Source organism: Anoplopoma fimbria, chromosome 2 (assembly GCF_027596085.1).
Source record: "Anoplopoma fimbria isolate UVic2021 breed Golden Eagle Sablefish chromosome 2, Afim_UVic_2022, whole genome shotgun sequence".
NCBI lineage: Eukaryota > Metazoa > Chordata > Actinopteri > Perciformes > Anoplopomatidae > Anoplopoma > Anoplopoma fimbria.
In genome coordinates this window covers 8837560-8863733 of record NC_072450.1, presented here as the reverse complement: position 1 = coordinate 8863733, position 26174 = coordinate 8837560, and the positions used below count along the sequence as shown (strand labels likewise).

Below are 26174 nucleotides of genomic sequence, written 5' to 3'. Positions count from 1 at the left end.
CCAAATAAACAGTTACAGGCTGGTACAAAAAACTGTTGGGGTACGGTTCTTGGCACATTTTTGGATAAACCCGGAGTCACTGACAAGATGTTGTCGGCCAAAGCACCCAGAAACACTGAGTCCACCTGTTATCGAGAGCCAAAGTCATGAAGTTGTGTCTGAAGTAGCCTCTGTTCCAGTAGCACCTGCAACTCAATGCAGTCTCTCATTAGGTACTTCTTTCATCAGTCTTTCCTACACTCCAGTGTTTTTCCTGGAGTTAACCATATTCTAAGACAAATCATCACCCACTACAGCAGCTGCTATAAGACCTGAAACATGCATGGATGAGGGGAACGTGCACCCCAGCCTGCATTTTTTACATCCCCGCCTCAAATACCAGATTCATGCCAAGTTCATTAAGTGCCCCATTTAGCTCAGTGAAGCCCCACACCTGGCTCTTCTCATGCAATAAATATCCTCGTTGTATTTTAACCTCACATTGTTATTACCACTGCACCCTGCTGTGTGAAAATCCCCCCCAATGGGACTAAAAATGTAAAGTGGTGCACCTAGATGAGCCGTGGCGTTTTATTAGCACGCTATTTGTTTGTCTGGTTTTAAAAGCATGTTGTGCAGGGGTTTTACCATGTTGTTCATCATAAAACAACCCAGCATGGCAAGGGGGAAACACTGAGACAGACACGGCTAATGTAAGATGAAATGGCTTTAGAAAGACTATGAAGTGAAAAGCAGGACAGAGAGAGTGATGCAGAGACTCAGAGTAATAATGAGACACTCATCTGGAAGTATTTTGAGTAAAAGAGGAAACCCACTGAGGTTCTGAAATCGGTCGTGACAGCATTATCCTAGATTACTGAGTGTTATCTGACGTATTAATTTAGGATAATTCTTTCAATGAAGCTCTCTTTAGGGAACACATGGCTGCTGGAAGAGATTTAATCACAATTTATTTGGATAGTCCAATTCTGATACTTAATTTACCATCAATTAATGATTTCATTTCAGTAAAAGTAAATCTAAAAAACTAAAAGAATATCCACAAAAAATAGTGGGTTTATTCAGAGCTAGTCTTAAAGTGGCACAAGACAACTTTTCAACTTTTCCCACTCTGGCGTTTCCAAGTGGTTAACTGTTGGCGCCACTGTGGCAAAGACAAATGGATCGCTTTCTGTTTTCCTCAGAGCCTACAACGAGCGACAAATTTACCAACTTATTTAGACCATGAGGGTAAAAGCAACGAATATTCAAATATATTTTTCTGTAATTCATTCCCAATGCATCCAACAGCACAGGATTTATCTCTCTCCTCTTGCGCAGACAGTCTCTACCTTGCTGCATCCAAAACAACCAATACGTTTTATGCCAATGAAAGATGACGTCAACAACATGCAAATGAGCGTATGAAGCCATTTATTGATTTTTGGAGCTAATACTGGCTACTTTATAACTTACCTACTCACTTACTTACGTCATATTAACGAGTTACAGCAAAGAACTTGTCTATTGTCACATTAAATTCATGTGACTTATATATTGTGGTGTATTGTGATTGGTTAATAATACGATACACTGCGTTGAAAAAAAGTGGCATAAATGATAAATAAACTTCACATGAAAGATTATACGGTGCAAAAGTTTGGTTCTCACATTTTTGTCACATCTGGAAAGGCATGAGCATGCTCATCCTTGCAGAGGTAGTACAATCCATGATGTTCCAATCCTGAATATTGTGTAAATAAATGGAGAAAAACAGAGAAAATGCTGCAGGGATTGATGTTAACAAATTAAATCACACAATAAACACTCTAGACACTTTCAGCCCATGTGCACACCATCATTTTGAGATTACAAAATTAAGCTAAGACTTAAACTTTGAGATACCACCAGCCAACCCTTGATCTGTTCACAGTTCGGTTATCTCAGATTATTTGATCGTGCGTTAGCCAACTAATACAGAATGTTGTTGACGTTGTGGTCAACTAACATTGAGGACATTTGTTCATACAAAAGGCATACGCACCATAAAACTATATACTGTGTGTACATTTATAGGACAATATACCCAATTCTGCCAAGATTATGTACTTTTCATTCTTTCTGAAAGAACATGGAAATGAGAAGACGGCAACAACATAACATCCCTGTTTTTGATGCTATTTTCTTGAGAATAATTCAAAAATCCATTTATTGTTCAATAGATAACCCCAATTTCTATATCTCCCAGAGCACAGACTTAAAAATACTGCATCATCTGGTCAATACAATATGTTCTGTCTCTGCTGAAAGACCTAAAATGCAAGCTATAAATAAGTGCACAGACATTTAAATATGTACATATATATTATAAGCATTTATTCATGAAACAGACCCACACACACTCATATGTCAGAATGAGCTGTAACAACAAGGTTCTTGTCCTTGTAAAATACAAAGAAACCGGTCAACAGCTACAGAAACTTTACAGGATGCACAAAATTACACCCCAGTAAACAGCTGGTATCTTTTCTTTATGCACTGATGCTTCAAATTATAAATATATACTTAGTTAGAGGTTGCTTTATAAACGGTTCTGACTCATAAACTCAAAGTGCTTATTTTAGAACATCTTTCTCCTTTAAAGCCACAAGGGCGGAGCAGGTCTTTATCAGCGAGGGCTCTGCTTTTTCTGATACATGAACAGATATGGTGAGCAGTTAAGACTGTGATCCCTAACAGCTGTTCCTGAATTAGATGGGATCAGAGTATTCCCCCGACAGTGAAGCACAACGCCGGTTCACATTCTCTAACAAGGCCGATTACACCGGCCCTAATGCACTGCAACCGCCGGCAACACCATGAACAGTGACTCCCAACAATAAAGAAAACTTCTAAAACTTTATAATTACTCAATATATATTTAAACAACGCTGTCAGCATGGTTTGACTGACTATATTTTGTTCAATACACTGCGGTTGCATTCAAAATAAGTCCCTGTGCGTAATAACATTTATTGAAGGAGACTAAAGAACATTAGCGACCTCCATCTCACACCTCAGACCAGGCAGAGGCAGCATGTGTCACCTTTTACTGCACTAGCACTCAGTGATACAGCCGGACCCAGGAAGAGACGCTTCAAAGAGCCGAGCCGAGCAGAGCAAGAGTGTGTGTGTGTGTGTGTGTGTGTGTGTGTGTGTATGTGCTAGAGACACTGTGTATGAATGTGCGTGCTTTGTTAACAGAGTACTACAAAGCCTGTGGTCACTGACAAAGCTTCACTATTCGCCTATATACACTACCTTAAATGGTGAGTACAGCCTAAACATATGAAAACTTTTGTTTTAGCCGGACAACCTGCAAAAAAAACACATTTGATCACATGGACACATTTGATCTGCATGAAACAATGTGAGAGTGTGAAAAAGAATGGCAACTAAATATATAGGGAGCTAAATAATCTCTTGTTTGGTTTGTTTGAGTTTTTCTAAACATGAAAATATGATTTTTTACACATTCATAGGCTATATGATGGAGAGATGGTGATATTGCTTTGGATGAGACATGATATCGGCTGGAAAAGCACAGTAGTCCATATGAATTAGGTGTTTTGTTTCTGATCTGTTCCCAGTGAACTGAAAATATCTCCCTTTTGAAACCAAGCCGGCTTTGCAACCAGATCCACTGTTTGCTGCTATTCTCCGAAAAAAACCTGCTGTGTTAGAAAAAGTTTCACCAATGTACTAATTGTGTGTGTGTGTGTGTGTGTGTGTGTTGGGTGTACATTGTGTACAAGCGTGCATGTGTTTGTAAGCTAGTTATTTATAGTTGGGGCTAATGTTGTGTGGCTCCATCCCCAGAGATCCCCAATTATCATGGAATTTAGAAAGCAAAAGCTAAACCCAAACAGTCTTAAACAGTGCTAAGAATAGACTGACCTTAGACATCATCCATTCTCCCACCATAAATGCAGTTATATCACTACAAGATAGGGTAAAGAGCACACACACACACACACACACACACACACACACACACACACACACACACACACACACACACACACACACACACACACACACACACACACACACACACACACACACACACACACCACACACACACATTCACAGATACAGACACCGAGGCTCTTCTCTCTCCAGGAATGCTTTTAGAGTGTTGAGAGCAGACACCGTGTGTAGGCAGATGTCTCTGCAGTAATAGTGGAAACTAACATAAATTCTAGATCAAGTGTTTGCTAACCCTCCAAGAGGTTCTCTGTAACAGTGGTAAATCACAAAGCAATATCCGTGTCCTTCATAGGAAGGATTGGAAACAACTTGTTAAATGACTGCATATCTAGAGAGCCTACAGACAATTAAGTGACCTGTGATTTGCATGACAACGGCTTTATTAAAGCAAGTTCCCAGAGAGCTACAACATTGTATTTTGTTTAGAAAATAGTCAATTAATACCCAAATTCATGTGTGTGTGTTATGCTGTTGACTAATCATGTCTAAACTAGTTAACTTTAAAAATTAAACACTCTACTAAACTCTTAACAATACTTAAATAAAATGTGAAATGGTGCCACAAAAAGTGAGACATAAACCTCATAGAAACCTAAACTTCACAAATAGCAGAAATCCGTTTATGACACACATTGAAGTAGTCAGAATTTGGAGCTGGAACGAGATTTGAGTTCATGGAGAGATCAAATTTGCATGTTACATCGGAGTCATCTCCAGTAAAAGCTCACTCTCTGCTGGCTTCAACATCATTCAACTTAACATCTGAAAATGGGAATCAATCAAACGGAGTTGTAAGATTTTAAAACGCTCCACTTGTCAAAACATCAAATAAATCATGCATTAAAAAAGAGAGAAAAAAGAGAGAAAAAGAGAGAAACAGAGATAAACAAAGTAACGAAGCCAATGATGTAAGTGAAGGTCATTGAAATTTTAAGAGGCTCACTCACGCAGGTCTAGTGTGTCTGCCTCACGGCCACTGCACATCGTTTGCTACTGTAAACTCCAGACAGAGCTGGGTCTTTGATCCTTAAAGGGCAGCAGGCGACTACTCACACACACACACACACACACACACACACACACACACACACACACACACACACACACACACACACACACACACACACACACACACACACACACACACTGAGACACAAATGCTCACAAACACAAACAAGTACAAGCATTTAAGTCATGGCATGCTAGTAGCCCGTTGAAGTAGCCTTATAATGCTCTTACTTTGCAATCTCAATTTTATTACACTAAAAAATTTAACTTTAATACAACAACTACTACCTATGAAACTAATAATAATTATTATTTTTAAAATAAAGGGAGGAAAACGTGGCAAATAAACAAAGAAGCAAGAAAAACCCCGGGTCTCCGGATGTTTTTTAAGATCTAATATAGATGCGAGTAAGTAAGTTGGTCGTCGGGCAGATCATTTTACAATCTCAGAGCCCCGATGGCAAAAACATTACCGGGTTGGACAGAGTACAACACTAAGATAAATTTGACAAGCCAAACTGGGAACTACTTTGGCAATAAATGCTTGGGAAAACTATATCGTGTAACAAAGATAATTGATTTGTTCAGAGGATAAAACCTGATCTGATGCGCTGTAAGTCAAGGCAAAGGTCACATTGGTAACAACAAACATCTTTCAAGAACAAAGTGAGAGCACAAAAAGTAAAAATGTTACAGAGAGTTTGAAGTCTGCCACGTTTACAACATTGCGCCTCCCCTCATCATATAAGGTCAATGTTGGCATCCTTAACCTGTGAACCCGAGGTTCTTGTAAAAACTCTACAAAGAGGTTAATTTAACTGCTGCAATCAATTTTCCAAAAGGTGTTCCAGCTGAATGCTCTTGGTCTTTTTTAGCTACCTAAAATGTTTATTTTACATTTTCACAAGACTTGGTTCTCAATTACAGCAGCAAAGTTGGGACACAGTTGCTACGGCCTCCCTAGACATCACTACCCAGCATGCTCTGGGTCAGCAAAAGGTTGTGCACCCAGTTGGACATACCAGAAAAATATCAAAAAATAAAATTACTTCACATTACTTTAATGCAGCCTTTTAAAGCAAGACAAAACAATGCTGGTGCAATTATACGATATCCAAAATTATAAGACAATGTCTAGTCTCATATCACAATATTAACTTCTGAGCCTTATCCCGAGGAGTCAGGGTATGCCTTCCCAAACGAAGCGTGTATCAGTAAGAGCCCTCTCCAAGATGCCTCCCAGAGATTTCAAGAAGGCTTGATACTCAAATCTGATGTTTAGCGCATAGCTGGGGGATTTTGTGTATCCCCCAAATCCACACTTAACTCTCACTTTAGGGCCTGTGTCCACATAGCATATTTTCCTGACAGAAAAGCTCCCTAGTGCACAAATATCTTTAATAATAACAGCACTCTAACACCGTAGTTTGATAGAATTCCATTGCTCCTTTTTTTAATTACCTATATGGGCAACTATTTATGTGTTTGGCATGTTTTTTTTTCACCATGAGCACCAAAGGGGGATATATACTTCATACTTTGTATGGATGAACTTGTCCCCAATCAATCTGAGAGTCGTAATGTTAGAGCAAGGAGGACAATCAGCGCTCGGAAAAAAAACATTCTGGGTGCAGCGAATCCTCTATAGGCAGCGTCATATGCCCTCTCCTCAGTGGCAACAATTAAAAAAAGACACTGGCGCTGAGAAAAAAACGGTATGTGGATACAGGCCCCTTAGGCATCTCTGGAAAAGAACTGAATACAGCCCCTATCCAGGGGGTTTGGTTCCTCAGCTTGTGTTGTGGGTTAAGGTCAGGACATCCCGGTAGTTGCTCAATCTCCTGCACTGCCTCCAGCTCCTTCCCACCATGGAAGTGACATGAAGCCAAGGGTCAGTCCTCAAAAGGTCCCACCTGTCGCCCAGCCGACATGGCACTATAACCCACACACAGATCCACGCACACATCGGGACCCTGCATTGATTTGAGCATGACCAGGCCCAGCCGATATGGTCTGGCCTGCAATCTCCCCTTAAGGTCGGTCTACAAGAGAGGGCCCCAGCCTCCCTATTCCAGGCAAGGTCACCCATTTCTGTTAAGGGCCAATTCAAAGGGGTATTCGAATCGCCTTGTCTGGCTTCTCTCCTGGAAGCAATTTGCCTTGAAGGACCCCACTAGGTGCTACCTGCCCCTGACAGCACAGCTCTTAGGGTCACACAGACGCCTTCACCATGAGAAGGTGGCAATTTATGGAGAAAGGTTCAGTAAGATTCTCATAAACTGCAATCCACCTGTCTGGAAAAATATTTCTGATTCAAGAGTCAAACAACATATTGCCTATAAAGTAGACATACGGTACGTCATGGAATTATATTTTGAAATTGAAACGTTAATATATGACTTTGCATTCACTTCAAAGTCCAGCTCTCTGATATTTTTAATAAGGTGGCTGCCTGGAGTGATTTGTTAAGTGATGTTTCCTGTGTGTCCAAAAGACCAGGGTGTGAACCGAGGTGATAAAAGGGACAGATGAACAGACCAGAGTGACACCTAATAGATCAGGTCTTTATGACCCCAGTTTAGAGATGAGAAGGAGACCTGCTGCGGCCAGAAGTCCCTCCATCTCAGGCCTGCAGCTCTGACCTCCACGGGGGAGCTTGTCATTAGGGCCCATATAAACTTTTGAAGTAGTGAGTCCAAGGAAAGGCCTGGTATGTAAGGCAATAAATTGTGACTTTAAATACAAACACAAAAAGTGAAAGAGTACACGACCCCTGACACAGAGATGTTATGTCTTCTGTTTTTCTCCCCTCTGATGGAGACCTGCCAGACATAACTTATTGCTTCCCACTATTACACTCATGTAAGACACTCATAAGAATGAGAACTAAAGGGCCTCTTTGAAGTGTTTTTTTCTTACTTGAGTCAATAAATCCTTACCAATGATTCCGTGCAGCTAAATAAAACCGCTAATTAATTGTGACATTTGAAATGATAGGGGAGAAATTCTTTGAAGCTTCGTCATCAGAGCAAACATGTTAACCAGAGTTTAATGTGAGTCATTATGAGACCTGTAACAAGCACAGCACAAACCTATTTAAGCACGAGATCTTTCTTGGAATAGAAAGTAAGGTTGTAATAAGTTCTGCGAGGGTTGAGCGTGCATGCAAATGTTCTTAAAAGTATTTAGTGGTGCATACTGAGGAGAGTCTGCTATTCTAAGAGTTTATAGCTCCCTCTCATGTTGGGTGGGTGAGTGACAGCGAAAGGCAGGCAGAGGGTGTTTCTCCATTGCATCTGGGCCAGGGACAGCTGACTGGTTGGGATCTAATTGCTCTCAAGTGAGGTCAGCAGGAGGCATTTATCTAAGCAGAGTGCACAGCGACAGTGGAAGATGCACAGAGTCAGCCTGCCAGAAACAGGGAGACATCCATGGGAATTGACAGAAGCTACCAGCTCTTGCTTAGCTTTACTGCATTACTGAGATTGGTTTACAACTGAGACTACAGCTTTTAGAACTACAGAGTTTTCAAATTAAAACTCTCTCTGAAAGGAAAAAAAAAAACTCTGACAACTCCTGTCATCACCCAGAGCACATGTAAGTCCTTGAACTACTGTTTGTTTTTGTTTTGTTTTTACAAGAAAAGCAGCATTGTTTGTTTGTTTGAATGTATATATGCTGGTACAGATGATATTACAGACCATAGACTTGTGAAGCAAGCCAACGGCATCGATGCAATAATTCTATGTTCAGGGTCCATGACAGGGATACATATACTTGTCAAAGTATGCAGAAATTGTTTAAAACATATTTGTATGAAGACAGAAAATCTGAAGTTTTTTGAAAGAAGTTTAGAAAAGTAAGAGAGCTCTACTATAGAAATAGGTGAATCCAAGTAATCATTTTAACAGTTTTTTAACAAAAATCTTTCAACTTTTCTTTTGTAGTGATATCCTGCAGACCATTTCCTGAACTGGATTATGATGTCTCTTGTCGGAATATGGTTTTAAGAAGATGGAGCAGCCAACTCACACCATCACTGAAGACTAAAGAAGGACATCATCTCTCCTAATATCATCACAAGTCTTCTTCAGACCACTCTTCAGCTTCAGCCAACCCCAAACCAACTTCATAATATCTCCTCTACAACCACCCCGGCTCAACGTCCCACTAGGAATACCTGCTGCAAGAACAGGGACCAGGAGGTCACAACCCAAGAGTTACACGTCAGGGATCAGGGGGGTCGCTGGCCTGAAGGATAGTGCACAGATCTCACATTTAAGTATGTTGTTCATTGATCCCCACTGCATTGTATTATAATGCGCAAATGGATGCTGACATGGAACCTTCAAAATCTGTTCTCTGGACTGTACCTCCATGCAATCTTCTTGTTCGGCAGTGTGTGTGTGGTCTACAGTGACTGCACTCCGGAGCACCTTGCCGCCATCATGAACTGCTCCAAACATGAGCGCCACACCAGGAACTACGACTATATGGAGGGAGGAGATGTGCGCATCCGACAGCTGTTCAGCCGCACGCAGTGGTTCCTAACAATTGATGACTTTGGCAACATCAACGGGACTCAAGATCCCACCAACTGCCACAGTAAGGATGATTTTTTCTTTTTATCTAATTTGAACACCAGTGGTTAACCAGGAGTTCCTGTGTGTTTATCAGTAATAAAGAATTGACACATATTTGTCAAAATATATTTCCCAAATGTGAATTAACTTGAATGTGGGTGTTGACTTAATCCTACAATTTGAAATGTTATGATTCATGTTCAGGCAGAGTTTAGTTGTTATATCTTTCCACTGAGTCAGTGACAAAGTTTTGGCCTGTCAAGGTGACAGAAGCACGTGGGAGGTGTTATTGTACAGAGTTCTCCACAGTGTAATCACAGTGTTAATGGGTCATGTGTCTCTGTTGGCGCAGCCAAAGTGACGGAGGTAAAATGAAGCAGGTGGGGGCTTTGGCTTGTTAAACCATAACACCATCTAAACACAGGCTGTAATGAAGTAAACTGAAGGGTCTTGGAGCCTGACGGGTTGCCAGGCCCCTGAGACCTCACACTGACACCGCCAAAGACTCACATTTGTTCAGCCTCATTTACTCTCCCAGAAACTTTCACTGGGACAAAGAATTGGCATGAATATTAGAAATGTAAAAATGTATGATTCTCATCTTCTGATTAACCTACATCTCACACACAGTCAGCCACCGTACTGTGCCTGGCTCATGCTGTTTAATACAATCAAAAGCAAAAATGGTCAAATAAGGCATGCCAGCTCCCTATCAAATGTAAACTTTTATTTCAGAAGAATCCAAATCAGCTTTATTGGCCAGGTATGTGTACGCATACAAGGAATTTGACTCAGTTTTTTCCGTTCCTCTAATTGGACATATACAGAAATAGACAAATCAAACAGAAAACAAAGACAACAAGTAGAATAAGGGAGTCATAAACATTTAACTACTATGTACAGGCATTAATATAAATATATATAAAAAAAAGTATGTATATGAACATAAAACACAACAACAATGAAATGGAGGTAATAGATAGGTCATTTGACAGCCATGATAACTGTAATTTAACACTGTAAATTGTTAGAATTGTTGCTTCAGAGCCAACGTTAACCACTGTAAATCTCTGTCACGGTGAGGATGTTTTTAAGTAGTTGTCATTTCCTGCTATCTGACAGTGTGGCTGTGCCTGGAATGTTGGCTTGACAGGGAAATGCCCAAAGTGGATGGAAAAGATGCTTGTGCAACAATTGGCAACATAAGACAGAAAAATTGATACGCCCACATGTGGCTGACAATCGCACGCTAAAAGCACGAAGCAATCTTACCAATAAGCTTTTGAAGAGACCTGCAGAAACACATATATGTAATAAATCAGTGAGTCATACTTTTTGGCTGCAGTGAACAAGAAGTCCTGAAATGCCAATTGCATGAGAGGCTATTCTTTTTCTTTTTTTTTTTTTTTTTTTACAAAAAGACAAAGCAAAGAAGAAGAAACAAAACTTGGGGCTCCATTATTTTTGGCCTCCACATTGTGTGCCTCAGCAACAAAAATATAGGCTTACTTCCAGCACCGCACAAGCTTTCTCCAACTTTTCTATATTGCTAAGGTCTAAACGTCTGCAATGTAGATTTTGTTATCTCTTGGAAGCTTTTGTATCTGCAATGTAGAGAGCTGAAATGTGTAACACTGATATTGGGAAATTGGTTTTACGGTAGAAATGTTTCTGAAAATACAAATAATGTGAGTGTTCTTGTCAGGGGTATTGCAACAGTCTCCATGACAATTTGTTCCAAATTTGTAAACAAATCCTTGAAAGCAAAGAAACGCATGTTGCACATAAGATAACAGATACAAAATTGCAAATGGTAATTACTAACACATGTAGGTTTGTGTCTAAGCGAAAGGCTATGGCAAAAATGTGATAATAATATCAATAATAAAAGTTGTGTGAAGCCGCAGCAAAGAACAAATAAACAACTCCTAAACCTCAGTATGACGTCATGAAAACTGGGAATTCAGACAGTAGAGTTTTACTACGTTTTAGCCCAGTTTTCTACTAATTCACTAATATTGTGACATAAAATACCTTGTGTTGGGTGCAGCCAAATAAAAATAACTGAGACTGATTGTATCCTACACCTGCTTTAATAATAACTGTGTAATTTGATAAATTCCAAACTGAAATACAGATCATCTAGATTAAAGGATATGGATATGTTGTAGTTTCAATGTAGATAAGGATTTGTAATCAAAGACAACAGTTAATTAAAGTTATTCAATCAATTTTCTAGACATTACAGGTCTAGTATGAAGCAGTCATCATTAATCTCAACATCGCTATGACTTTACTCGCAAAAGCAAACAGTGGATTCAGAGAGAGCAGGATTAGGGATTACCCACAAGTTAGTTTACTCAGCCAGAGGCTGGACCAGCGAGTGATGACAAATCTGTTCAAGCTGAGGATAGCCTGTCTGCCACAGAGCCAAAATGTTAACAATATGTGTGCATGTGTGTGGAAATGTGTTCCATCTCTCCACAGTAGACCAAACAACTGTAGCGGTTGCATGTTATATTATGGGAAAAGCATTTCCACGCTTCTTAACAACGATAAAAACATCTTCAGATGCCACCAATATAGTTTAATTGAGTTAAACGGTCAACGGACTTTCAACGTATAGGGGTTAATAAATGAAGGCAGAGCTCTAACTGTTGAACTTCACCTTAAATCACAATAAATAAAATCAAACAGGAGAATAGAGAAACGTGGTTAAATAAATATGATGGCACAGTCAAAGCACAGTAATACAAAGTAAAATATCAAGTGCAAACTACATTCCAAGATTGGGACACTGCCATCTGTTTGTGATTTAGCAAACACTAAAATGCTGCTCAATGTCAGTCTGAAGAGCTTTAATAGAGTTCTTCACTTTTTTCTCTGCCTGTCAAACTGAAAGAATTTCTGCAATATGTAAACATTAACGAGGGAAATCTATGATCTGGTCCTTGTTGGCGTGCATATCTTCATGCTCATCTTAGTTTTACTGATTCAACAAAATTGTATGAGTGACATCATACCTTCAAAAACTATCTTTCTAATAATGAGACAATAGTTTTAAAGTAGTTAGCTCATTCCAAGATATTAAATATCATTGCAAAGGCTAGCACTATTTGCTTAACAAAATGTTTAAATGAATAAAAAAAAAAAAATGCCTCTGGGTTTATTTCCCAGAATATTAGTGAAACACACAGTATTTGACACAAGTTGCATAACAAAAACAAAAAAACAAATCACAAACCCAAATAGTTACAGACAAGTGTTTTCTTCTCCCTCTCAGATTTGAAGAGCGGGCCTAAAATGTAGCGTGCAAAGCTCATGCAAGGAGGTAGTTTTCTCAGTCCCAGGAGAGAGAGGCCTAATCTGTCTCCCATATGTGCCGTGGCATAGGTTGTGGTTCGTGTAATGGCCACCCAGGCCAGTTAACAAGGCTTGAATAAAGCCAGAGAGACCACAGACTGATTAACCACAGGAACTCCCATCCAGTCTGCTAATGAAGATGAATGTTGAGAGCAGCATGGAGCTGGAGTGAAGATTAGATATCGATAGTATCTTATCTGTCCTGAGATATGTCTCATTTTCCTAACCATGTGATTGTCTGGCAGGTATCCTGGAGATCAGGACGGTGTCTGAGGGGGGCGTACTGGCTATCAAAGGCGTGAAGAGCCAGTATTATATCTCAATGACGAAGGCTGGACAGCTGCAAGGCAAGGTAATATTTTTCCTCAGTGAGAAAAGTCGTACACTGTTTTCAGATTATCCAAAATCAATCAGAAATATTGTAGATCGCAAAACATGCATTTGATAAAGGAACTGACAATAAGGACAAAATGCTGGCAACAGCAGATTTTATTGTATTAATGCTATTATGTTTTTTTCTCATCCCTTACAGAGGATCTACAATGAAAACTGCAACTTCAAGGAGGTTTTCCTAGAAAACTACTTCAACGCGTACTCCTCTGCCAAGTGGACTAAAAATGGCAAAGAAATGTTCATAGCCCTTTCTCAGAAGGGAAGGCCGATGCGAGGGAAGAAGACCAGGAGGGAGCATATAGCGTCTCACTTCATCCCCATGAAGTGCAGGGAGGAAGATAAGAGGGTGGACTGAAAAACGCAGAGGACTAATGAGTCCAAAATCGTGTATGATTTCAATCACATATTATATATGTTAACAGACACTAAACTCATTACCAACATCACACTCCACTCCATTAGTTCTGTAATGTTCCATAACATGTTGTAATTTTCATAACATAAAGCAACAGATATCAGATGTGCACATCTAACTATACCAAAACATCTTCCAATATGATGTTGAAACAAGGAAATATTTGAAATAGCTTCAACTGGTCCCCAAAACCTAAAAACCACTAAAGTCAGTGTTATTGTTATTTTGAGTTGAATATTATATTTCTTTATAAAACAGTTAAGCGTTTTCCTTCTAAACAGTAAAATGTATTACGCACAGTCAGGACTGTATCCTTTTTCAAAAAGATGATCTACACCCAGCCAGATGAGGAGACCTGTATGTTCAACCGAAAGGTCCAGAATGGAGATTTGGCTTGACCAAGAAGTGCTGAAGCAAGCTGGACTTGTCTTTTTCTTTTCTTTTCTTTTTTTACTGGTACAAGTGCTCAGAGCACACAAATCAGAGGCACAATAAACTACAATAGCATGTTCAGTTAAACTAGAGTATGTAGGACAATCTGTTTGTGGATGATGATGTTTTGATCTGTCTTTCCTTCCTGCGTTGAAGACCAGACTCTGGTCGAATGCATTGTAGCTGCTCACTGATTTCTTTATTATCAAGGTGTGATTTTGAAATGCTAAAATATTCTGCTGCTGTTAAAAAGATTTTCCCAATTAAAATACAAAGTGAACAACATAATAAATGTGTATGCTATTCAATCTCTTTCCATCAGAGTTAATAACGCCATCCACCAAAATATCACATATTTCTCTATAAGGAGATCTGACATCCACATTTTTACTAAGACAAGAAGTACGTCAAGAGGAAATTTTATTTTTACCACACCTAATCAAATACTAATTTCAATTTCAAAGACAGACTCCCTCTGCTTGATGTCAATATTATTTTCCCAAACAGGTGATAACATCACGGCACCTTAACATTCATTATTTGTAAAAAAACAATTGAGTTATATGTTAAAGTATCCCTTTTCCTTTTCAATGTGCATTGTTCTACCTTGGTTTCTAAAGGAGTTTTTAGACAACTGTTGGGCATAAAGGACTGCAAAACAAACTCACATGAACTCTGAACACGTACAACAACCATTTGCCTACTTTAAACATCCAGTTGAAAAAGAGTAACACAGACATATTTTCTATGTCGGTTTTTTTCCAATCATCACAAGCAATTTTCCTTTTTTAGTCTGAGAAATATATCTCTCCTTGTCTAAAGGTTCTACCTTTCATCAAGAATTCATTATTTCACACCAGACACCTGGCAATGTGCAACCCAATCTGCGAGCACTGTTGCTTCTTAGTGGATTTGGCAGTACACGCAACAGTTTCACATTCAAGGAAGGCATTTGCTTCAATTTTTACAAATTTAAAAAAAAAAAATCTGTATATGAACCATGTCTTTATTCTGCCACGTTTGAGACTATGAAGCTGAGCAGCAAGCTCTTGAGAGGGATGAAGAGAGAATTGTATTCTGCTGAAGCGCTGTGATAAAATTTCAACACACCCTTAATAAATCAATAAATACAATCTGAGAAGTAAACACGTTGGTTTTTTTTACTATTTGCATGCAACCATTAATAAGAAACAAGACCTTGTTATTCAGTCCCGACTTTTTAAATGTCTGTCATCTGAAGGGATTTGAGCTAGGGTAGATAATAGAACTGCATTATAATAACTGCAAAATTGAGGATCTGTTATTACTGGGATTTTGATCTTATTATAAAATGACTTTGGGAGGATTAGTCCAAACCAAATCTTTGTATATCATTTGATAATACTGGGTTAATTTGGATTACAGTTTTTTAAACTCTGATATGACTGCAGTCCTCTGGAGACACTAAACAGTTCATTGCAGAGTTTAGCTGGTTTAATGACCAGATTATTAAATCTGTTGATGTTATCTTTAGGAAGATTGAATACACATGGGAAAGAAACTTTTGGAAAAAAAAGTATTCTTGGACAATTGTTGACACATGATATTCATGAATAAGATGAATATGTCTCTAAATCTGATAGGGGAGGTTGAGATGTGGAAAAACACACATTACTCAAGGATAAATCTATTAATTTATGATATATCAATATTGTTCAAATGTCACGTTTATATTGTATTGAGAATAAGTGGAGTCTTGTCAGTGTAGAAACATTTTGCAGACATATTGGCAGACTGCCCTCACCATACGTTAATATATGGGTTTAAACATGTGCAGAGGCTGAAACACACACACACACACACACACACACACACACACACACACACACACACACACACACACACACACACACACACACACACACACACACACACACACACACACAACTACGCTGAGCACGAGCTTTACCTTTTGCCTGAGTTCACATCTGGCTTGGAGAACCCCTGTCAGATAAAGACAGTCAAATTGAGAGAGCAAACCCCTGAAATAGTTTGACCCAAACAACATCTGAGCAAGGTGAAGGCTTCTGCCAAGTCACGCAAAGTTAGTCTTAGCAGATAATTTGTAACATGCTCAAAATGTAAACACATTTTCAGACTCAAGGCTGTGTATTCCCAGCAGGACGAGGAGAGGCTGAAGCCAGGGAGAATGAGAGAGAACTGTCGTAGACGTGAAGCAACCGGCTTCCAAGAAAGAAGATGCAACACAGACACGCCAGACATAAGTTGCTCCAAGAAAATACAGATTTTGTTTCATAAATTGCTCCTGAAATAACAAATCCTTTTAATATATATTTTTTTCATTTTTACAAAACGTGGGATTCCCTTGCACAGTTCTTCATCTGCTGTGCATTAGAGCTATCGAATATCAAAATTATGAAATCGGCTGTACTCTTTCTAGCAACAAAATCGTTTCTTTACACAAAAAAATGTTGCCTTGTAATGTCATCACTGAATGTGTGCCAGTAGATTGTTTAAACAACATGTCTACATATTTGTTTTTAATAATTACATATCAGTATTTGATTTAGAGATGCGGTGATAACTTAGGGTCAATTGTATTGGTTGATTATATCAATAATATCTGATAGCACATCAATAGTTACAGTGGTCAGCTGTAACTGATATTATAATTTGCTAAAGTACAAATTATAGTGGAGAGCTACTGTGCAGTTTGATTGTCCTCCTGAAATGAATATTGACTCTTTGACAATGATTTGCTATTCATTGCAATTCTTTAAAACAGCAGAATTAAATTTGCATTTGTGCGGAAGCATGAACACAGACAACCACATGTGTCCTATACTGTAAACAGCATGCGTAGTCGAGGGCAACGTCTACGGGGAAGACTGAAAATGGTCTGTGCAGGGAAGGACGGGGTGAGACAAACCGAGTAGGGGGAGGATGAGAAAGTGAGGGATGTGAAGAGAAACAGGGAGAAAGGCTGGGGAGTCTCGTGCGATGTGGAGATGTGGTCTTGGGGCAGCGGAGGCCATGAGGAGGAGGGGGGGAAACACGCAGCTGAACTTGATAGATTTTTTGGGCCTTCATTTCCCCAGAACACATCTGTGGTTATGTAACGTGGGGGAATTCTGTGTTTGCTGCCCTTCGTAAGGAACCCCCCAAAATACCAGATCATTTTGAAAAAGAGTCGGGATCTGCAGCAACTCACCGCAATATTGCAGTTTCTCTGACAGCGAATTAAATGTACACTGAAAGATAATAAGATATGATTAATAAAGGATGTTAAAAATCACCTATAACAACTTACATGTGAAAGACTCACAATCTTATTCAATCACTTAATTTAAGTAAAAATGTACAACTGGTCATGCTGGCTTTCAATGGGAATTTTAATTAAGGTACATTTGGAAACTACCGAAACATAAAACAAATGCCAAAAGGAGCAAATAACACTGTTTAATGGCCAATATTCTACTTGATTAGCAGACCAATGTAATAGACCATAATTTCAAACATGCATATTCTAAATGGGTCCAAGTTTATCACCTGCTGCACGTTGCGAAAGGCAGTGACTGACAGATTGGACCCAAGTTATAGCAATACAATTCCAGTGAAATGGAAAATTATTGGTGTTTTTGCCATATGGACATTAGAAACTGTTTTCGAGACAAAGTTCACCAAACATTGGAGTAAACAAGTGTGATCATATTTGGAGTCGAAAAAAGAATGTCCTCTCATGCTGTGTCTCTCGTGGCAAGATTCGGTCTATTGTCAACACAGATAAGTCTTGCAAAGAAACACTGGATAGCATCCAATTGCATATTTATGATTATACATCCTTCTCGAACTCAGCAAAGTTCTGCTTTCAGTGTTTCAAAGCTCCACTTTTTGCACTGTACACATGATCACATAGACCCTTGGTGGCTCATTATGTCAATACAGGTAGATTTTTCCAACTTTACACCCAAAAAACGCTCTTGCTGCTAATAACGTGTCTACTTGGAGTTTAATGGTCAGCTAAGCCGAATTCTGTGGACCCTCCCCTAGTCATGACGAAAGATGTACGATGTGTGATGCAGATGTATTGAGGCACCACACTAAAAATCACACGTCCATCCCAAACGAAAGCTCTGTATAGTCTCTCTAAAAGCTGCCTGTATTTATAATACAAGCCTTATTGATGAAAATAACAATAATAAGAGCAGTTAGACATTTTTGTATCCTGACTAACTGATTGGTCACAGTGACTGATTTTAATAATTTGTAGAAATGCAATACCAAGAATTTTGCCAGCAGATGTTCCAGGTTTGAGTGCATCAAATACTGTAAACAGCATGCGTAGTCGAGGGCAACGTCTACGGGGAAGACTGAAAACGGTCTGTGAACAGCTTTGTAGGGAAGGGAGCCAAACAGGGAGCCAATTAAACCCAATTGTTTCATGCTGATTCAGAAAGAATCACTAATGAGAGGTAATGAATCTTTGAGTCTCAAACACAGAGGATGTACATTTTTTTAGAACGGGTGCAAAATTAACCTTGAATGGTTTTGAGATCCTGGTAAATAAATAATAATAACTTTATTTATATAGCACCTTTTAAAAACAAGGTTTACAAAGTGCTTTGACAGACCAGCCAGCAAGACAGTGCATAATGCTGATATTTGCTATCTTTCATAAATTGGTTCCACGTTGGCTTGTGTGCTAATATTGGCGTCTTAGCTTTCTTATCTGTCCAACAAATATATTGCAAAATCCATCACAGTACTTAAGTTTTTCATTTTGAGGCACCCTCTGTCTTTCAGATGCTAAAAAAGTAAACCAAGTACACAGTGTTCAGCAGTTAAATCGGGGGCCTGGAGTGTGCATAATTCCTTGCAAATACACTGCCTGTTTTGAAAACTTAAAATCTCTGACACGATTGTATCAAAGAGGAGTGCTGGCATTGGATAGCAATTTGTTTTTACCTTGCTAACGACAGCAGGGTCAGTGGATTATTCAGAGAAACAGTGACCCTGTTATTGGAAGTTCAGTGTTTTGATCAGCACAAATAAACTTCTCTTTTTTAAGCATTTTAAGAGGTATTCAGTGTAGTAGAAAAACTAAGGGTTGTGTGCATCACAAGACCACTGCATCATTTATGAGGCTTTTGATTTAGGCATGCTAGATTTTCAATTCGCTTTCACAAATATATTATGGATGCTTGGCTGCTTTTCGACTTGGCTCAATGTTCTCCCGTGCAATATCACTCTTGGTTTTAGGGGGTTATCATGACACACTACATAAATGCACATTAACACACGTATAAACTTGAAGGAACACAAACAACACAAAAAAAACTGAGTAAAAAGCTTACCATGAGCAGGATTCTTGTCTTTGTATTACTCTCCAACTGCTTTGAGAGCCAATTTAAGTTCATGTTTTCGGCTTCATACCTGAAAAAGCACACCATGCAACCAGTAAAAACTCACGCAATGTAAAATATGGAGAGTCTGTCAGTCTGAGAAGCATTGCATTGTGTTATGAGTGCATGGTTACCTGAGAAAGGTAAGGAAACTAAAAGGTCAGTCCAGTCATCTAGTTGCCCTTTTGATAAATGGAATGCATATTAAAGTGCGATTTTTGCTGCTTGGCCCAAGCAACTTTTATACACCTGAAAGACAATATTTAAATTATTAGAATTAATATTTTCATTTCACATTTAGAACTGGCAGCAACATAGAATACAGAGGAAATAAAGTATCACCAACAGTTTTCTTTTTTCTTGTAACTGGACTGCTGTCAACAGCAAAACAAACATTGCTGACATGCAGCTTTCAGACAGTTTGTTTTTCCATTCCTCTGTGTTAGACTAAACAGAAAAATAAGTGAATTTAATGATAAGACAAGTCAGGAACAGTCAATCCATTCATATTTGATGCAGGCAGGTGGATCTCAACTATGATATTGTTGTGCCTACATTTGTGACAACTTAAAGCCAAAGGAAACAAAGCATTAAGGCCAACAGACAGGCTCTTACAATAGATCCTGAACAAAGCAGCCTGCAGGGATGACGGGTAAGCATGGCGTGAATAATATGACTAATATTGTTGGACAGGAGTATTGGTACAAATATTTAAAAAACTAGATTTCATTGCAATGAGTTGAAAAGCAACCTGGCACACAGTACACATTTGGCAGATTTCTAGTTGTTTGGAATCTAATATCACAGACACTGGAAGAGCTCATTCGATACACATCTGTTTGCCATGCAAGGCTGCGTGCGATTGTCCGTTTTGTAGAGAAAGTGTGACAGCTCAGGTATCTTTGATATTTGACATAAAACAATCTGTTTTACATCGCATCAAGCACATCTGGCTAAGGATGAAGGCAATGCATATTAATAATCAATCCTAGTTTAACCTTTCAAGTTTTGATCAGCCAAAGGGGAAACATCACCTGTGAAACCTGAATTTTGCTAATGCAGCATGACTTCAAAGACTACCAGCTTTGATTCCACTAGAGGATGACCGGTTGCAGAGCATCCCAAAGAATACCATATACTGAATTACAGTTTGACTTCAATTGTCACTTTCTTTCATATTGTCATTGTACATACACTAAGACATGCCCTGAGATAACTTCTGTTATGATTTGGTGCTACAGATAAATAAAATGTAATTTAATTAAAATAAAAGATTGGGATGCCAAGGAAGTCTGTTATTCTCAACTCAGGTAAATGTTGGACAGATGTAGCTCAGGGGAAGATTGTGAGATGTACGGGAACTGTTTTATGGCTTCTAATGTACTCTGCTTCAACAAGAAACGTGACCACATTAAACAATATCATTAATGGTTCATATGCTGATTTTCTTCTGGTGGGAGGGGAGCATGTTTCTAAACAAATTTAGACCTATTAATTAGGTAGAAATGTGGAATGAGCTGCACAAATGGACAAAGTCTAGAGAGAAAGCTCTTTGAATTGTTCACAAAAAAAGGACACGTTTCAAGGATTTTAATTAGTCCTATTAATTATATGTTTAGATATTAAATATATTAGATAGCAGGACGGAGCGCTTCAGACGCTCATTTGTGCCCACTGCCATCAGACTGTACAACAACAGTGGAGACTGTTGTTGTACCATGCTGACCAGCCCCCACCCTGTGGATATACTGTACATTTATATTTTTATTTTATTTTTATTGTATAATATGTTGTATTTATTATCTGTTTCTATGTAGTTGAGCTGCTGCAACACCTGAATTTCCCCCCCATGGGGATCAATAAAGGACTATAATAATAATAATAATGATAATAATAATAATAATAATAATAATAATAATAATAATAATAATAATAATAAATAAAAATATTGATAAATTAATTATTTTTAAATAATTCAAAATAAATTAACTCAGCTTATTACATTTACATTACATTACAGTCATTTAGCAGACGCTTTTATCCAAAGCGACTTACAGGAAGTGTATTCAACATAGGTATTCTTATCAATATTTTTTTATTTATTATTATTATTATTATTATTATTATTATTATATTCCTTTATTGCATGGGGATCAATAAAGGAATATAATAATAATAATAATAATAATAATAATAAAAAAAAAATATTGATAAGCTGAGTTAATTTATTTTGAATTATTTAAAAATAATTAATTTAAATTTAGAGCACTCTAGGCTACTCAAATTAAAATGCATCTACTTTTTGTAAACTGTCCCATGATGGTCCCATCCCATCATAAAGCACCCGTTGCTATGGCGCAAACGGAATTCGCTCCCTAGCAACGGGTAACCAACCAACCAACCAACCAACCAACCAACGTTCTATTTCCTATATCCGGAACTGCATTTCCGGGGTAGAAGAAGAACGTGCAGGCGGATCTACACACGTCTGTTTAGACACGTTGTCATTGCGTCACGTCAGCAGATGGGAAAGGTATTGCTTGCCACTAAACCTCAACTACAACGTCTGCTTTCTTTTGCTCTTTTGACACAAGTCTCTGTCTGCTACGACACGGACACGTGGCTACGGGTGATGAGCATGCTAACAGAAGCTAGCTCCGTTAGCATGAATCAGAGCAGGTTTTTACGGCACTTCTAACTGTTTACGTTAGCGACAGCGTGGACACTGGGGCAGGTGTAGCGTGCTGTGGAGTCGATGTTTACAGCTTGTTGGGCTCCCAAATTGTGTTTAACTCACTTTACATTAATTCTATAGTTTCAGTGTGAATGTTGATACTTTTGTATTTAAATTGGGAATTAGTAAATGTGACGTCAGATAAGATTATAGTGGAATTATTGTGAATAAAAGCAGAAATCATTAGTGATCATTTCAATCTGATAACAGTCAGACAAGGTCAGAAAATTTAGTGACATTTATTAATGATAATAATAATAATGATATTTATATCAGTCAAAATAAGAATATATACAAATGAAGATCAAGGAAAAAGGACAAATAAGATGCATACAGTACCAGTCAAAAGTTTGGACACACCTTCTCATTCAATGGTTTTTCTTTATTTTAATTTTTTTCTACATTGTAGATTAATATTGAAGACATCCAAACTATGAAGGAACACATATGGAATTATGTGGTAAACAAACAAATGCTCAACAAACCAGAATATGTTTTATATTTTAGATTCTTCAAAGTAGTTGAATGAGAAGGTGTGTCCAAACTTTTGACTGGTACTGTATATTCATACTGTATATTCACACATGCACACTTAGCCAGTTAGGATTAAATTCTAAGGCAACCTCCTCTTTTTAAATTCTGATTTATGAGTCTTAATTCATCAGACAGGTCATGTCAGAGATGAGGTACCCAAACAGGAAGCTTGTGATATAAATAAAGCATCCAAGCTTAATAATATACTACAACTAAATTCCTCGACATGATCCAGTCTTGCCACACTACTTAGGTTAATGTATCCAATATCTCCCAACTAAATTCAACTTGACAAATGACTCATGTATGACTTGATAACAACCTCTAGTTTGTTTAATGGCTTTTCCACATTATTGCGCCCCTCACTTTTGAAGTTATGTAAATGTTGGATTATTTCTGTTTACTAATATTTGCACCGTTTGTTTTGTCATTCTTATTCAGCTGTGAACGTCGGGACTACATAATTCCGCACCGGGCTGTTAACATTCAAAGGGCAAGGATGAGCAGCCTGGATCAAGACCAGCGTCTCCATCCTAGTTGCTGTAACAAAACAACAGTCTCTAGTGATTCATCGGACACTCACGAGCTCGCCAAGCTGCCTCTACAAGGTCTAAAACTGGCATCACATGCAGTGCTGGAGAAGGCGCAGGAGAGGGGCAGGTTGAAATGCTCTAAATGTGGAGGATCAAGGATGTTCTTCTGCTACACATGCTGCTCATTACTGGGTGTCCACCTGCAAGAAATCCCTGTAATCAAGGTCAGTAAGAGTTCAGGACTCTCTTGATTGTTCTGTCAAGAGAGGCCCTCATCTACAGTATGGAGTTTCTGTGATAGTTGTATCCTAATTTGGAGGAAAATTTTGTCAATTATTGTCTCCCCTTAAAGTCAATTTTGCACACTGGACATGACTCTACATATTGTATTTTGTGCTCAGCTTCCAGTGAAGATAGACATCATCAAGCATCCAAATGAGACGGATGGAAAGAGCACTGCAGTCCATGCCAAGATCCTCGCACCCAGTGACGTCACCATATACACGTATCCCTGTATACCTGACTATAAAAAGGACAAGGTTAGTTGATTTCCATGTTGAAAGGATGGAGATTATTTAACACACTTTATTTTACACCTTTGAGTGTCATTGTGCAGCTGTACCCTTTAAGGCTGCAACTAACAATTCATTTAATTAATCTGCAAGATTAAATGTTTGGTCTCTATAATTGAACGAGACTGTGAAATAATGAAAACTGCCTGTTACAAATAATTTTAAAAAAACAAAGTCTAACAAAAGACGTTTTCAACAGACCAGAACCCAAAGATGTTCAATTTACTATCGTATAACACAAAGAAAAGCAGCTATTCATCATAATTAAGATGCTTAAACTAGGATTTTTTCGTTTGAAAAGTTAAGTTAATTATCAAAATAGTTGCATATTATTTTCCTTTTATCAATAAACTAATCAATTCTTTGTTTCAGCTCTAGCACTTAATATTGTCCATGTATATTATTTTACCAATTAGGAAAACTTCACTGTCATTGCGCCTTATTTACTTCATTAATTCATATTATATTGTGAATGCAAGAAGCTGCTTTGGAGAGATGTTTTGATACTGTTACTTTCCACTAAATTCACATTGCTATTGAAGTAAATTAAGTGTAACTAGTTTTAGATTTAATCCATATTGCATAAAACATAATGAAAAAATGTGGAATTTGCAATAGTTTCATATGATCGAGTCACTTGCTGGCTGCATTTTCATATTTCATGCCTGACAAGTTGCATGGTACAAGTTATATTAGGCAAAATCAGATGTTGTAATTTGTCTTGACTTAAAGAATTACAGTGGCTTAAGTGCAATTGCTCGTATGGTAATTGTATTTGACAGTTTCCAACTTTGATTTTTTTCTTTGACTTTCTCAACTATTTAAATCAATTGAATGATTTCATGCTCAACTTTATTTTGCTCCTTTCAAACTGTTTTCTTCTCTTTTAGTGATTCCTAATTATAGCACATATAAAAGAAACAACATATCAGAGTAACACCTTTTTGTATTTTAGTCTTGATTTATATGATGCTGTTCAACCCTAAATCTGTGTTTTCTCTCTGCTCTCTCCAGGTGGTGTTGGTGTTCCCTGGTCCGGGGTCCGTCTCAGTTCAAGACATGATGCAGTGTTTACACGACATGACAGACAGAAGGTCACATAGGTCCTCTGATGAACCCCGCGTAAAGAGGCTGAAAAGGGAGGAAGATCAAGGCGCCATACACACTTCAGATAACCCAAAGTCAGGGGTCCCAGAGGAAGCAAAGGGCTCGGAGTCAGGGGTGTATCCGCTACAGAGGGTGGTCTTCATTGACAGCACATGGAACCAGACCAACAAGATCAGCACAGATGAAAGACTGCAAGGTAATCATGATAGTTTACATTTGTGCAGCTTTTCAAAGAGCTCTGACTGCTGGTGATTATTAAGGGCAAATTTACTTCACCCACAACGCTGTTCAACATGACCTCATGCTGTGTTCTCAAGTGTTTTTTTCCCCCTCTTTCTCTTACTGACTTGTGTTCTCCTCCAGATCTGCTCCGGGTGGAGTTGAAGACGAGGAAAACCTGTTTCTGGCGCAGTCAGAAGGGCAAACCAGACACCTACCTAGCTACAATCGAGGCTATCTATTATTTCCTCAAGGACTTCCGTGAGCATTGCCTTGGTCAGGAGTACAATGGAGAATATGACAACCTTCTGTTCTTTTATTCCTTCCTGCACACAGTTGTTAACAAATCAAAGAATTCTGCTAAGAAATGCTGAGGAATGCTGAGAGGAAAAATTGAATTCAGCTACAAGAGACATATGATCCGTAGCTGAAGAGTGGAGTCACATGCAAGCCTTTGTTTGATTTTGATGAGTTTTATTTTATGGCTATGTGATATTTTAATTTTTTGTGGGATTTTATTTGTACAAGAATATGCAATAAAAAAAAAAAAATGTGTGTTTACAGTTGCCAAACATGAATGAGGTTTGTTTGAAATGTTTAAATACATGACACAAATTATCGCTATGAAATCAAAATCATACTGTTGGAACAAACTGGATGATAGCAATAATCTAAAAAAAACATCTGCAAAGTGACAAACTAGGGTATTTTAAAAATCACATGGGGTACAGTGCTGTCTTGGTGTTTCATTCAAAAAGTTGAAAATTAGCATGTTTAACATATTTTGGTGTGAGACTTAAAGCTCCTCCAAATGTAATCCATGTTAGTTTCAATGAGTATGATTTGACCATTCAAACCTATGAATATAAAG

At 38.3% G+C, this 26174-nt stretch overlaps 2 protein-coding genes across 2 annotated transcripts; both read left to right on the top strand.

Moving 5' to 3' along the window:
• Nucleotides 1–8524: 8524 nt before the first annotated feature.
• On the top strand, nucleotides 8525–14439 carry fgf7 (fibroblast growth factor 7). Its single transcript, XM_054619093.1, has 4 exons — nucleotides 8525–8613; nucleotides 8964–9621; nucleotides 13208–13314; nucleotides 13495–14439. Exons 2-4 carry the CDS (start codon nucleotides 9336–9338, stop codon nucleotides 13708–13710), a joined length of 609 nt encoding a protein of 202 aa, XP_054475068.1. The 5' UTR covers nucleotides 8525–8613; nucleotides 8964–9335; the 3' UTR covers nucleotides 13711–14439.
• A 7588-nt stretch (nucleotides 14440–22027) lies between these two features.
• On the top strand, nucleotides 22028–25870 carry dtwd1 (DTW domain containing 1). Its single transcript, XM_054618364.1, has 5 exons — nucleotides 22028–22137; nucleotides 23314–23629; nucleotides 23807–23944; nucleotides 24992–25280; nucleotides 25448–25870. The coding sequence occupies exons 2-5, from the start codon at nucleotides 23372–23374 to the stop codon at nucleotides 25675–25677; spliced, it is 915 nt and encodes a 304-aa protein (XP_054474339.1). The 5' UTR covers nucleotides 22028–22137; nucleotides 23314–23371; the 3' UTR covers nucleotides 25678–25870.
• The last annotated feature ends 304 nt before the right edge of the window (nucleotides 25871–26174 follow it).

Coding starts and splice junctions, on each gene's coding strand:
- fgf7 (XM_054619093.1), top strand. CDS start 9,336: ATGCGCAAATGGATGCTGACATGGAACCTTCAAAATCTGTTCTCTGGA. Junction 9,622..13,207: donor AGATCCCACCAACTGCCACA/GTAAGGATGATT, acceptor ATTGTCTGGCAG/GTATCCTGGAGATCAGGACG. Junction 13,315..13,494: donor CTGGACAGCTGCAAGGCAAG/GTAATATTTTTC, acceptor CATCCCTTACAG/AGGATCTACAATGAAAACTG.
- dtwd1 (XM_054618364.1), top strand. CDS start 23,372: ATGAGCAGCCTGGATCAAGACCAGCGTCTCCATCCTAGTTGCTGTAAC. Junction 23,630..23,806: donor AAGAAATCCCTGTAATCAAG/GTCAGTAAGAGT, acceptor TTTTGTGCTCAG/CTTCCAGTGAAGATAGACAT. Junction 23,945..24,991: donor CTGACTATAAAAAGGACAAG/GTTAGTTGATTT, acceptor TGCTCTCTCCAG/GTGGTGTTGGTGTTCCCTGG.